The sequence below is a fragment of the Schistocerca cancellata genome, chromosome 1, assembly GCF_023864275.1.
Source record: "Schistocerca cancellata isolate TAMUIC-IGC-003103 chromosome 1, iqSchCanc2.1, whole genome shotgun sequence".
NCBI lineage: Eukaryota > Metazoa > Arthropoda > Insecta > Orthoptera > Acrididae > Schistocerca > Schistocerca cancellata.
Window position 1 is genome coordinate 406555645 of NC_064626.1, and position 15284 is coordinate 406570928.

The 15284-nt window shown below is 38.5% G+C and overlaps 1 protein-coding gene across 1 annotated transcript; it reads left to right on the plus strand.

Annotated features, from left to right (window-relative positions):
• The first annotated feature begins 3010 nt into the window (after nucleotides 1-3010).
• LOC126179523 (uncharacterized) lies at nucleotides 3011-3997 on the plus strand. The gene has a single exon (XM_049924617.1). The coding sequence runs from the start codon at nucleotides 3011-3013 to the stop codon at nucleotides 3995-3997; it is 987 nt and encodes a 328-aa protein (XP_049780574.1).
• Nucleotides 3998-15284: the final 11287 nt, after the last annotated feature.

Sequence of the window (15284 nt, forward strand, 5' to 3'; positions counted from 1 at the left end):
TTGTAGGACATCACATAACTCCAAAAATGCAATGCACATACCAACAAATCCAATGAGGCCTCCATGTAAAAAATTACAATCAAACTCTCACCAGTGCCACATACAATGCTCTGCCAAAGACATTTATCGAATGTTGAATAGCATCCAAATCAATCTCTAACAGAATCAAGGCTGGTTAACATTTAGAAGACAATCTACAAATTAACTAGTATTAATACATGCAATAGTAATACAAATTTGTTATTTATTAAGTCACACACGAGGCTCTCTGTAACCTCCACAGCTGATGTCTCCTGTACGCATTATGAGAGCTTACTAACTACAATACAGAGCGCCTCTACTTATGAAGTTTTTATTTTTTTTATTTTTTAAGAAACTGCTGTGGTCAAGGGGTTATGCAGTTGGTAAACTGTGGACGACGTTAAAAAGGTATAATCTGAACATGCTGTACAAAATAACAACTATAGACAAACGACTCCTGTGGCTTAAGATATATCCTGGAAAGGAAACCCAAAAGCTCACTATAACAGCTTGCTGCACATGCTACGTCCCTAATACAGCTCACTGTCATATATGAATACATCAGACTTCTAATCATTGCAATCAACATCCAGTATGAGATCTGTGTGTTGAACACAGTTCAATGGACAAATCTCAGCTAAGGAATGCACAGTACGAGAACACTCCAGTTCTTTGTAATCTTTAGCAGCAGAAATTACTACATGCCTCACATTCGTTAACACAAAGCCACAATAAGCAAATGCCCTAACAATTTACTGCTCCATCTCCACAAGCAATAAATCATCCAGTTAATGTAATATGACCAAAAGGTTCTTCTTTCTATATACTGGAGTTTCTCATCACCTCCAATATGAACATTTGGTGCTTCCACATGGAGTTTTAATAGCCTCTGCACAATGGTCAGCAGCAAAACTGTGTCTTTTTACCAGCCCATGGCCACTGTCTTCAGTCCATAAAACACTAAATGAGCACAACTAGAATTAAAAAAGGCGAAGTCCCAGGTTTATTTGCGCTCCTTTGTGCAGCTTGTGTGTACTTCCAATTCTAAGTAGACGGCACAGCGTGCACTTTCCTCTGACTACAAAAGTAGCACTGGATTCAAAATGTGTCAACAACCAGCACGAGTATAGCCCAGCAATGTAGGTATGTACTCGTGACAAGACCAATGATACCTTGTTTTCAAAAAATGGTGTAGACCTATCGAGCACATGAAGCTGAGAGGTACTTGAAAAGTATCACGTGTTGGATTAGAAACAGTGTTTTTTTTACTAAACTAATACAATCATGTCATCAACGATGACAAAATTAAAAATACTAAATTCACCTACAACATCAAACTTAAGAAAGAATGTATGTCTCATGGTATAATCAAGGCAATCTTTAAATCACGAAAAAAGGTAATTCAGAAACAGCCAATTTGTTCAAATAAAGTTTGGAAATGCTTGATTGCAAACAGAACTTCAGCTGCAGCACAGAAGGGAAGAAGAAGTTAATAGATATATTTAGCACGTACTTCATCAGCTAACTGATATGCTACGTCCATTAGGAATGCATTTAATTGACAAACATGTTGCAGTCTTTCGTACAAACACACGAAAAAATTCGAATCTCTTCAAATGAAATACGACAAAGTCCGTAAAAATGTTCTATAAAACACAGATTTTGTATGAAAGAATCATAAACAAAACCTACATCAGTTTTACATGCACAGAACGAATCTTACTGAAGAAATGTCTTACGTATAACCGATCAAAGCTCAATCACCATCGCTTAAAAAGCGTCCTATGTTAAGCTCATATATGGCGAACCTGAACCATAAAGAACAGTTTCTCTCAGTAAATAATATCAACAAAATTACGTTATCTGATAAGAAAAAGTCAAACAATGCTCCAATAAATCCTCTGGTGAGAGCTAAGTGTTAAAATAGTTGAGGCATGAACCAAATGGATATGACGCTGTTGTTGTTAATGCTGATAAGAGAAACTCCACTGTTGTCCTTTTGTAAAAATTCTTAATTTTTTCACAGGAAACAACATTACTGAATTAACCATGTTCCAGCCACTAAACTACAGAAAAAAATCTCATATTCAATGGAAGTCACTCTTCTCTGATAAAAAAAATTGTACAGTAATGAACCCAACTAACCCAAAGTAGGGCACAACCAAAAACCGCAGGAGATAGCCACACAGTCTAGGGGGCATTGTCTAAGTCTCCGCGGCTCCCCCCACCGGAGGTTCGAGTCCTCCTTCGGGTATGGGTGTGTGTGTTGTCCTTAGTGTAAGTTAGTTTACGTTAGATTAATTAGTGCTTAAGATTAGGGACCGATGCCCTCAGCAGTTTGGTCCCATAAGACCTGACCACAAATTTCCACAACCTGAAACTTAGAAAGATAATTCCTCAATCAGACCCTGTCTCATCTCCAAGAATACGTGAGCATACAAATTCCCTAACTGTTAAATAATATCTTCTAGGAATTTCTAACTTTCAAATCATATGCGCTAATAACTTTCACCAAAAATATGAACATTCCCAGGTTAGCTAGATTCACATCACTCAACATTATCAGTCTGTTCACAAATGAACCTGTCACAGAGACAATTGAAATTATTAGACACATCATCTTAAAAAAATCGAACCTCATCCAACATTTCAGTCTTAGTCGGTTTACTTAAACTTGTAGTATCTGATTTCTGTTCCTCATTTAATGCTAATATCTACCAGCAGAAAGAATGGTACATGGCTGTCATCGTAGTTGAACTATTCCTCAACCACTTATGAAAAAGATTTTTTGAAGGGCAAAATAAATTTGTAAAACATTATTTATTACAAGACACATGTTAATGACACCCTCCTCAGATCTGAAAACCCAAAAATTGAACCTCATAAACCAGGAGTAGGTTTAATAATGAATAAAAAAATAGGAGTGCGGGTTAGCTACTACAAACAGCATAGTGAACGCATTATTGTGGCCAAGATAGACACAAAGCCCATGCCTACTACAGTAGTACAAGTTTATATGCCAACTAGCTCTGCAGATGATGAAGAAATAGATGAAATGTATGACGAGATAAAAGAAATTATTCAGGTGGTAAAGGGAGACGAAAATTTAATAGTGATGGGTGACTGGAATTCGTCAGTAGGAAAAGGGAGAGAAGGAAACATTGTAGGTGAATATGGATTGGGGGGAAGGAATGAAAGAGGAAGCCGCCTTGTAGAATTTTGCACAGAGCATAACTTAATCATAGCTAACACTTGGTTCAAGAATCATGAAAGGAGGCTGTATACATGGAAGAAGCCTGGAGATACTGACAGGTTTCAGATAGATTATATAATGGTAAGACAGAGATTTAGGAACCAGGTTTTAAATTGTAAGACAATTCCTGGGGCAGATGTAGATTCTGACCACAATCTATTGGTTATGAACTGCAGACTGAAACTGAAGAAACTGCAAAAAGGTGGGAATTTAAGGAGATGGGACCTGGATAAACTGAAAGAACCAGAGGTTGTAGAGTGTTTCAGGGAGAGCATTAGGGAACAATTGACAGCAATGGGGGAAAAAAATACAGTAGAAGAAGAATGGGTAGCTCTGAGGGATGAAGTGGTGAAGGCAGCAGACGATCAAGTAGGTAAAAAGACGCGGGGTAATAGAAATCCTTGGGTAACAGAAGAAATATTGAATTTAATTGATGAAAGGAGAAAATATAAAAATGCAGTAAATGAAGCAGGCAAAAAGGAATACAAACGTCTCAAAAATGAAATCGACAGAAAGTGCAAAATGGCTAAGCAGGGATGGCTAGAGGACAAATGTAAGGATGTAGAGGCTTGTCTCACTAGGGGTGAGATACATACTGCCTACAGGAAAATTAAAGAGACCTTTGGAGAGAAGAGAACCACTTGTATGAATATCAAGAGCTCAGATGGCAACCCAGTTCTAAGCAAAGAAGGGAAAGCAGAAAGGTGGAAGGAGTATATATAGGGTTTATACAAGGGCGATGTACTTGAGGACAATATTATGGAAATGGAAGAGAATGTAGATGAAGATGAAATGGGAGATAAGATACTGCGTGAAGAGTTTGACAGAGCACTGAAAGACCTGAGTCAAAACAAGGCCCCGGGAGTAGACAACATTCCATTAGAACTACTGATGGCCTCAGGAGAGCCAGTCATGACAAAACTCTACCATCTGGTGAGCACGATGTATGAGACAGGCGAAATACCGTCAGACTTTAAGAAGAATATAATAATTCCAATCCCAAAGAAAGCAGGTGTTGACAAATGTGAAAATTACCGAACTATCAGTTTAATAAGTCACAGCTGCCAAATACTAACGCGAATTCTTTACAGACGAATGGAAAAACTGGTAGAAGCCGACCTCGGGGAAGATCAGTTTGGATTCCGTAGAAATGTTGGAACACGTGAGGCAATACTGACCTTACGACTTATCTTAGAAGAAAGATTAAGAAAAGGCAAACCTACGTTTCTAGCATTTGTAGACTTAGAGAAAGCTTTTGACAATGTTGACTGGAACACTCTCTTTCAAATTCTGAAGGTGGCAGGGGTAAAATACAGGGAGCGAAAGGCTATTTACAATTTGTACAGAAACCAGATGGCAGTTATAAGAGTCGAGGGGCATGAAAGGGAAGCAGTGGTTGGGAAAGGTGTGAGACAGGGTTGTAGCCTCTCCCCGATGTTATTCAATCTGTATATTGAGCAAGCAGTAAAGGAAACAAAAGAAAAGTTCGGAGTAGGTATTAAAATTGATGGAGAAGAAGTAAAAACTTTGAGGTTCGCCGATGACATTGTAATTCTGTCAGAGACAGCAAAGGACTTGGAAGAGCAGTTGAACGGAATGGACAGTGTCTTGAAAGGAGGATATAAGATGAACATCAACAAAAGCAAAACGAGGATAATGGAATGTAGTCAAATTAAGTCGGGTGATGCTGAGGGAATTAGATTAGGAAATGAGACACTTAAAGTAGTAAAGGAGTTTTGCTATTTAGGGAGTAAAATAACCGATGATGGTCGAAGTAGAGCGGATATAAAATGTAGACTGGCAATGGCAAGGAAAGCGTTTCTCAAGAAGAGAAATTTGTTAACATCGAATATAGATTTAGGTGTCAGGAAGTCGTTTCTGAAAGTATTTGTATGGAGTGTAGCCATGTATGGAAGTGGGACATGGACGATAACTAGTTTGGACAAGAAGAGAATAGAAGCTTTCGAAATGTGGTGCTACAGAAGAATGCTGAAGATAAGGTGGGTAGATCACGTAACTAATGAGGAGGTATTGAACAGGATTGGGGAGAAGAGAAGTTTGTGGCCCAACTTGACTAGAAGAAGGGATCGGTTGGTAGGACATGTTCTGAGGCATCGAGGGATCACAAATTTAGCATTGGAGGGCAGCGTGGAGGGTAAAAATCGTAGAGGGAGACCAAGAGATCAATACACTAAGCAGATTCAGAAGGATGTAGGTTGCAGTAGGTACTGGGAGATGAAGAAGCTTGCACAGGATAGAGTAGCATGGAGAGCTGCATCAAACCAGTCTCAGGACTGAAGACCACAACAACAACAAACTTATACAGAATTCGGTTCGCACCATGATTAAATAAAGCTTATAAAGGAGCAAACTATTTCATATGTTTATTGCACTTGACAATTCTTAATGAACAAAAGGAACAAAACTTTTATATCTGCAGGACCGACAATCATATCGCAACACACAAATCAACGCATCTTCCAAATCCACACAAGTATGCTGCACTTCGGTCGATGCTGAACAGGGCATTCACCTTACCTTTTAAACCGAAATCACTAACGCAACAAAAATGATTTCTTCAGAAGAACTGCAATAAATAATGAGTAACCTACATAATCAAATAAGCTGACAAAATGTCAAGCAAAATATTGGTCAACATCAATAACGGATACTGTACAGGAAAAATAACACGATTCCTTACAACCATTCATTACTTAGACACAGATAAAAAAATTTGTTAGAAGTGCAAATATAAAAGAAAAAGTCCTCAGAAACTACAAATTTGGCCATCACCTGCCTCATACAGTAAACATAAACACGCCCATAACAGCATGCAGTGGCATATTCTGTATAAATAATAGTTAAACAGCTACCTTGCATTCTACATGAGCAAACAAGAGAGAGCTAATGGTTTCGGGGTCAACGAATTTGATGTAGTCTCAGTAGCTAATCATATGAGCATGAACCTGAACAGACAAACATTAAATGATATCTACAAATGCCAAAAAATACCGAACCTAGAAAATAATGACAGAAAACTAGGTCTGCTAGAATAACTAGCAATACTTTTCCTTGGAGAAAAATTAAATAAACAAACAATCTTTGAAAACTACAGTTTTATCGACACTTTCAAAAGATTAATTTTGTGTCCAAAAAGAAACAATGATTCTCGTTACCGTCTTCTAACAATGTAATGTCACATCTTACTGGCAAGAGTTCTTGTAGTATTTATATTGTATGAAGAAAGTGCGAACTCTGCTGTATCTCATTTACATACCTGGGGAGCAGGAGAGGATACGAAACTGAACGCTCTGCGACTTCTAACGATCCCAGTCATTAAAATTTTCTCTCTTTCCAGCGTTGTTTAAATTATTTAGAGCAGCATTTTACATTACTTCAGTTAAGTATGATGCAAACCAGTCGTTTGTAACCGATAAAACTTAGCGTTCTTAACGCATACAATCAAGCAAACTTAACAAGTCACAAAAAGGACCAAATGGATATATTCTGTTTTCCAAGTCTTGTGGCATTTGATGTGTACATGTATAGACTGTATTCTCAGTCGAAGACATCCGCTGATATTCAAACAGTGGAACCGTAACTCAGTTGTTTCTACTCAAGTGAGAATCAGTGCTTGATGATGCAAGTTTGCTGAATGATTCGAAAAAAATAAGTATGAAACTTTAACGATATGTGTAATTACTTAAATTTTTCCTATCTCTCAACTTTCTTATGGGGAATTTTCAAAATGGCAATTTTCTGTGCTAGTGACACAATACAGTTAGACCCGGAACCCCGTACCTGACAGATTTTCGGATATTGTTGAGTGTTTTTTCCAAGTACTTTGGTGAAAGGAACCCATAGCCTCCGGTTGTTCATTGCGGGATAAATTTGTTTCAGTTGACTTATTATTCCTCCCCCTATCCATTTTCCTTCGTGCTCTATTTCACAATTAAAATGTTCACAGCAATGAAAATGTCGACAATGCATGCTGTTTGTCTAGTTTGTAAACAGGCGTATTACGTTCACTAGCGGAAGTTTCTGTTGGCAACACTTTACTATTCTCCCTCAAGTTTGCATTCAGCTGTGTTTGTCTCTGTCTCAGGTTAGTTTTTCCGGCAGTGTTCGTTGCACATTAACAGTGACAAACAGCAACACAGAAAGGTTCCCTGATAAAGATTTGCCGATATTCATCTAGAATATGGTTCCACTAAATGGATTCATCAGACCATTCAACGTTCTGCCACTGCTCCAAAGTCCAGCGCCGATGGTTACGTACCAATTTCAGTCATATTTGCCGATGTCGTGTTGTTAAAATTTGCTCAAGCATGTGTCATCGGCTGCGGAGGACCATCGTTAGGAGTGTTCGGTGTATTGTGTGTTCAGACACACTCGTAGTCTACCCAGCACTAAAGTTAGTTACGCCACAGTTCGCCGCCTCTCTTGTTTTGCCAGTCTACCCGCACTACAGCATCTGAAATCTGTAATGAGACTTGGCCGCCCTACCCTCCCTAGATGTCTGGACGCGGCTTCACCTTAGTTGCGCCACGTGTTGAGGACTCTCACCATAGCACTCGCCGAACACGCGACAAGTCGTGCAGTTGGCGAAATGCTCGTACCAAAATTCCGGGCCATCACAATCTGCCCTCGGTCAAAATCAGAGAGGTTGAGCGCCTTGCACATTCTACACACGGAAAGCACGTTCACTGATGCTACATGCACACTGACAGTGCCTGTGTCTGACCAGTATTCTCTTTTCACCAGGTGGAACTGCTGTCGCCTGGATGGGTTTATAACGGTAGTAGATCGGTAGTCATTGTTTTGTGGCTGATCAGTGTATATGTTTCGTCTGAGCGTTATTGCGTGTTGTATATTTTGGTGATTGTATGTTACACGCTATCTCACAACAGTGAAAGTTTTCGTTGGGAAATAAAGGTAACAAGGAGAACAAATGGAATAAATCAATCTGTATTGTTACCCTGTAATGAATCAGCGGAGACCGAGGTCGTGTTATACCAGTATACTCAGATAATATCCTTGAACAAATTGTGAAATTTGGTAGGTGGAATTTGGGTATACAGTTTATGGCAATACCGACATGATTTATCAAGTCGGAACGACTCTTCATAATTCGTTTGAAACTCCATCATACCTCCTTGAGTTTCATGTTTTTCCGAATTCTTATAATTCTGTTAATTTCAGTGAAGTGTAGTTTTTCTAAGTATTTAGAAACTTTCGTTATTGTTGGGAGCTGGTAAGGCAGCTGCGAGAAGTGAGCTAAGGAGATGAGCGGGAATGTACTGGTGCAGAAGACACTCGACGTGATGGATTGCTGAAGGTGAGAAGGCTGTGCTGAGCAGATACACGGCGCTGTAGAGGCGGCGCGGCGGCTGGAGAGACGCTTCCAGCGGCGGGCGCCCCTCGCCTGGACGGGCCGGCTGCGCAGGTGTTGCCGACCCCAGCCGCGTCCGGTCAGAGGTGAGCGGCGGGTCGAGCTGGACAACCGGTCGCGGATCCAGGGGTGCGCGCGCTCCTAACCCAGACCCACACCCGCCAACCTCTGCGCCCAGCTTACTGACCCCGATACCGTACCGCAAACACTAGCAGTCGCGACTCTACTAAAATCTCGTATGTTCAGAGAACTGGCCACTTGTACAAGCTCTCAAATAATAGTGCATTCGATTAAGTTTGGTATTTCCCAATACGTAAAGGTTTATACAGTGTGGATGGTACCTCTGTTTACACATTTTTAGATTTTATTCACAAGATATTGACTGTTTCGTCAAGGTGACCTCAAATTTCTAATATTTCAAGACTTCGTAACGGCTGAAACCCAACTACCTTCATTTTACCAAGTATTAGGCCTTCATCACATCAAAAACAGTGACATATATCTACACCGTCCATCCAAAAAGTTACGAAAATTGACTTTATTTCTAGCGTGTAAGTCATCTCAGCACCGTAACTGCGGTGGCACCTCGAATTGTCATCAGCTGTAAACAGTAAGTTTGCATCAGACCAATCAGGTGAGAGCAGTTATGTCGTCGGTGTGCGGTCGTGGTGTGTCAATGTTGTAGTGTCACAGATCGCAACGGAACAACATCTCTAAATCAAGTGTTCAAGGCAAGTTCCACATTGTTTTGAAGAAGAGGAAAGTGTGTGCAAAGTTTCCTTCCTCACATCTTGACTCCACGACGCCTGGATACCGGCCACGATTGGATTGAAATGCAAAACGTGGACAGTTCTTTTGTCGAAATAATCACCACACGTGACGAGACTTGGCGATATCAACACGAAGTTATCGCAAAATGGCGAAGCGCGAAAATTCAAAGGTTTGACGACGCAACCAACATTGAAGCCCATGTGACGAGCTAGTTGAACTGCTTCCGAAAGAAAGATTCTTGAAATAGTTTCGCGTTGTGGTATGAACGTTCTGTGCTTTGTACTCGTGTGTGTATGTGTGGGGAACTATGTAGAACACTTAAAGCCTTAGAACAACCATCTTAGCTTTTCTCTACTTTTTAATAATCCAGTCACGAAAGTTTTCAACTGGCGGCCGATGAAATCACTTATCAACAAGTGTGTTTCCTTATTTATTGCTTATTTAGCCGGACGAGAGTAGAGGCTTAAGGCACTCTCCTACATCTGGCAAGAACAACACACAAACAAATATTACATAGCATTCACGATACTCAAAAAATGGTTCAAATGGCTCTGAGCAGTATGGGACTTAACTTCTGAGGGCATCAGTCCCCTAGAACTTAGAACTACTTAAACCTAACTAACCTAAGGGCATCACACACATCCATGCCCGAGGCAGGATTCGAACCAGAGACCGTAGCGGACGCGCAGTTCCAGACTGTAGCGCCTAGAACCGATCGGCCACCCCAGCCGGCTTCACGATACTTAATGACAATATTACTAATAAAAATAGTAATTATCAAGGATGATCATAGTAATAGTAATAACACTAATACTGACGATAAAATAATGGAGGAATTTAGAGTAATATTCATTAGTTTAGCAGTTTAGAAGCAGTTAGTTTAGCAGTTTCTTATTAGACATAAAATTATGCTGTGGGAAAGGTTCGCCCTGTCTGCAAAAAGCACGCAACCTATTTCCACCAGAACTGATACCAAGTCTTGTTCGAGTACCTCACTTCGCTACTCTGATTTATTTCAGCACAACATATCGACTAACAAAATCCATTGGTCACTAGGCCGGTGGGATTAAGTTGTCACATGCTGGTAAATGCTTCGAAGTATTGTCTCACACAACCAGAAAAGATAATCTATTGTTCCTGATTCCTTAATAATTACTTTCTGTATCTGATTACTGCACTCATTTCTGTATATTATGGTTACTATACTTTCCCACTATCTTAAAATCGGTTACAACTGGTACAAGACTTGTTGCCGTTATTAACGACGTCATGAAATTCATTAAGAAATCAAAAAAAGAAATAATTCTTTTCAAGTATGTTTTTTATCCATTTAAATTTGCCTGTATAATCTTGTCTAAATGTCGCACTAACAACTCTCCGCCAAGAACTGTACCGAGGCTTACAGAGCACATATGTAGCTAAACAGGCACACTTTGCTCGGTTACTAGAAGATATATTAGCTTATCTTTTCAGATTTTGTGTCACTACCTCTTCGATAGTCAGCCGTCAGGGGAAAATTGTGCTTGGTTTTTAGCATCATTAGATTTACGAACAATATTTTTTCATAGAGCGCTAGTTTTCTACACATGGAGCGGTACAAACGGATAACCAACTATTTTCGTACACTAGAAACAGACATTTAAGACAACATCCAATGGCGTTACTCAACAAAGAAATTAATCGTGATGCAAAACTGAAAAGAAGTGTGTCCTCAGTAACTACTAGTTACTATTGCTGCTCTGATTTGTCTTACCTGCATTTTAACATTTCTCAGTAACTTTCAATGTCTAACAATCCACGGCGCTATACGTTACTTCATTAATTATCTCGTATGATACAAAAAACGTGGTTTTGAAAAGTGATTCACTAACAAGATTATGGGACACGAGATACTATGTGACCTTAAACATAGAACTCCAATACTAACACGAACAATGTGTCTACTCTTACACAACACACGCCAACATTTAAAACATCTTCACGCAGTATCAGCATTAATAACAATAAGAAGAAGCGAAAAGCTAACTGTAAGAGACATCCATACGAATTATAAAACGAAAGAAAGACCAGTGGGATAAATAATGTGCACTTCGTCCCGACATTTTGATAACGGTTCGAAGACTAACATAAGCTAGGGCTGCAAGTCAAATTCACCAATTCCATACCGAGCGGCGTGGTTAGCACACTGGACCCACATCCGGCCATCCTGATTTAGATTTTCCGTGATTTCCATAAATTGCTCCAGGCAAATGCCGAGATGGTTCATTTGAAAGGACACGGCCGACTTCCTTCCCCGTCCATCCCTAATCCGTTGAGACCGATGACCTTGCTGTTTGGTCTCTTCCCGATAAACAACCCAACACCCAACCCAACCCCCTCACCTAGCCTTGGCAGAGATCTGATTAAACTAGTAACGTCAGCCCTGAAGAAATAGTCGTATCTGGGCGAAGGTCCCGTAGCCAGTGGAAAATAATAACGTCGCTTCAGAAGCAAGAGCGAGCGAATTAGAAAATTTGGAAAGTGCCACATCTATTAGAGTACTTTGCGTAACAGAAAACCGTTTTATAAAGGAAACGCTACACAAAGTAAACTGCACGAAGCAATTATAAATAATACAACGATTTTTGTGAAACTCATATCTTGTTAATAAAAAAATTTGGGCAGACAGAATGCAGTTGTTACGTTACAGACTTAAATAGGTAGCCAGGATGAAAAATGAAACAGTTCAGGAAACAAAAAAAAAAAAAAAAGGATTACAAAATGAAACTGAAACAACAGAATCTTCGAAATCGTAAATACATAAAAAATTATATTTATACACATAATCCAATGTGTAAGTATTCAGGCTAAAGGGGGAACATAAAGTGCCGCAAAGCACCGCATGAAACTTAGGAATGAAGGAGGGATGAGGATTTTGTGTTCCAATGCGGTGAACTGATTAGGGACGGAACACATACTCAGATTGCATAGAAATACAATCTGCACTTCCCAAGAATTAGTTCCAGGGTTAAGCGATTCGGAGAAAACGCAGAACACTGAAACATGGAAGTCAGGTAGATGTTTTACCCATGCTCTTTCCAAATGAGATTCGCTCTTGCAAGCATAGTCTCACCTCATTCGATAAGAAACTTGAGAAGTAGCTTTAAGAATACTTACTCAGAATGTACAAAAGTCGAGACAGTGAACCTTACAATGAACATGGATACGACAAAGGTACTGCGTAAATAATACCAAGAAAATAGAAACAGATTTAATTTTTGCTTTAAATAGACAAATAAGTAAGGAAGAGTACGTTAAAATCAAATGTATTCACATATATGAAAGCATAATTAGGTCATTAACAAAAATTCTCCACAATTTGAGCGAATCAAAGCAAAAACGAAGAAATGTGAGCGAATAGAAGCTATAAACTATTAGCACTGCATATTAAGCAAAAGTGAAAGAGCTAACGAAGGCACAAATTATACTGTGTGGCTTTGAAAGCACAAAAATGTTGGCGTCAGATGTCAAATTATAAATAAAGACAAAAATGTTGAACCTCATGTGACGCTGTCTGAAAGTGCAAGTACTTAGGAATGACTACTTTAGAATATCAATAACTTCCGAAAACAGCAAAATTACTTATTCATCGTAGATACAGAAAGAGAGATTTAGGAAAAAAATAAACCATGTAGGGTAAATGTACCGTTTTGGAGAAGACTTCTATTTAATTTTGGACTTTGTAGAAAATATGTTAGAATTTAGATAGCGAGGAACCTACCTTTTGTGTGAGTGCATTGTTGGGTACACAAGCGTAACACTTTGAACATTTTTTAACATTATTAATTTCTTTCATCAGAGTTTATGATTTTCAGTTTTCTATTTTTGTTGGTAATATGTTACAATAAATCTTATTCTGTTCGTAAAATGGTGTTTGACATCTCGTAATAATTTTTCAAAATATCTCCCATACTTTACATGTGGGTGAAAACTGATACTGTCAAAAGGAAACTTAAAAATAACAACGCAGCAAAGTTAGACGCTGCCTACAGATATTGGAAAGTATTTGCTGTAAAACTTGACAAACAAAGCATGAGTGACGACACACAAGGAAAATAAGCGACTGCAACTCGGTGATGTATGCGCAGAAATTTAATCACAATAATAAGCAAAGAAAAATATTAACATAGGCAAAGAAAGCAGTTGAGATAATACGGTAAGATTAAAGCAATATAGTTCTTAGCAGATCCTGTGTTATGTAATCGTCTATCTACAATACATTTCTTGTCAAGGTTTCAAGACAGCCGTTATTTTGACGCACTTGCCACGACAAGAGCGCAAACAAAATACGTAGATTTTAATTTTGCTTTTATTGGATTATTTAGATTTTTTTGTGATTGACCAATTCGCAGTCGTTCTATGGCAATAAAAATCTGAATATGTTTTTTTGGACTTTCGTTATTTAAAGGTAATGAATTTTTTTCGACTTTGGCTACGTCTTACCATGTACGCCAAAGTAACACGTACTTGCAAGTAATATTTTTCATGGAAGCGAAAATTTGAATGCCGAGAAAGACGTGCTAGAATTTAAGTCAATTAATATTATAGGTCAAAAGGGATGGTTCATGTAATACACCACAGAATTGGTTGTTCCTCAAGTCACACGAACTATTAAAACGATGCAAAGAAGTCAAAAGTAGGCTCTCTGTAGAAACTAAAATTTTCAAGTTGTGATGTAATTATAATATAGGACAGGATCTACTGTTAGCAATAAATGAAACTGAACAGTATCGTACATAATGTAAACAATATTTCTTTTCCAGACAGATATCAATGAAGAATTTGCTCTGAGTAGCTTGATAATTGACCTAAGTTGATGAGGCAGCGGATTTACCATGAATTTAGAGGAACACGCTGAGGTGCCTTCTGCGCAGAGTGAGGGACTAAATTAAGATTTAAGAGAAATATTTACGTTTATTTTACGGGTATATAAGAGTAAGGGAGCTGCTACAAAATCAGGGTTTGCCAGAGGGAACAACGATTGGAATTTATATTTCACTAAGTATACCACAAACACTGACGTCAGGAAAACGGTGGTTCGAGCTGTATTTTAAGTATACCACTGCGTGACTATGAGAGATGGTTGGTAGATATGGACAGTTCAAAGAAGCAGTTACAACGAATAGTTAAAATGGAAACACATATAAAATTGAAGAAAAAATTAAACTTGGTTATAGTAAAATGCTAATTTAAATAAGAGTAAAACAACCAAGTAACAGATTTTTAAAACGTGACCGCATCAGGAGGGAGAGACATAGCGACCATCATTATTTATTATAAATTATAATGGTTTTTATGGCAACATAACGTAATTAGAACTAGATAACAACTGGTTTCGATTCTCTGAGATCTAGTCCACATCATCTAGTTGCAATTATCATCTAGTTGCAATTATATTATATTGGAATTAAGACTAACAGTTTATAGCAAGTAATAGATGTCTGCAACACGAAAAATTTGCGAAAGAATCAATAGAGAATTCATTAGTAGATTTATCAGAAAGATATTTGATCCCTAAATGAAACGACAAAAATACTAATCTACAACAGCATTGAAAATAAAACTAGTACAGGTGAAATTTTTTAATAGCGAGAACAATTTTTTCAACAAGAATCAGAGCTACAAAACAGCAGGCTGCTTCTGTTGTAGCTCGCATAGAAACTGGTACGTGAAATACTGGTAGTGGCTACTTTAGCTGTATTTAGAAGTTCAGTACTTTCTTTCTGAAATACTTTGATTAATTACCAAGTTTAGAGATGAAGTCACAGCTTTCAATTTCCATCTTTGATTTTTCGATCACTTGAAACA

Coding starts and splice junctions, on each gene's coding strand:
- LOC126179523 (XM_049924617.1), top strand. CDS start 3,011: ATGCCTACTACAGTAGTACAAGTTTATATGCCAACTAGCTCTGCAGAT.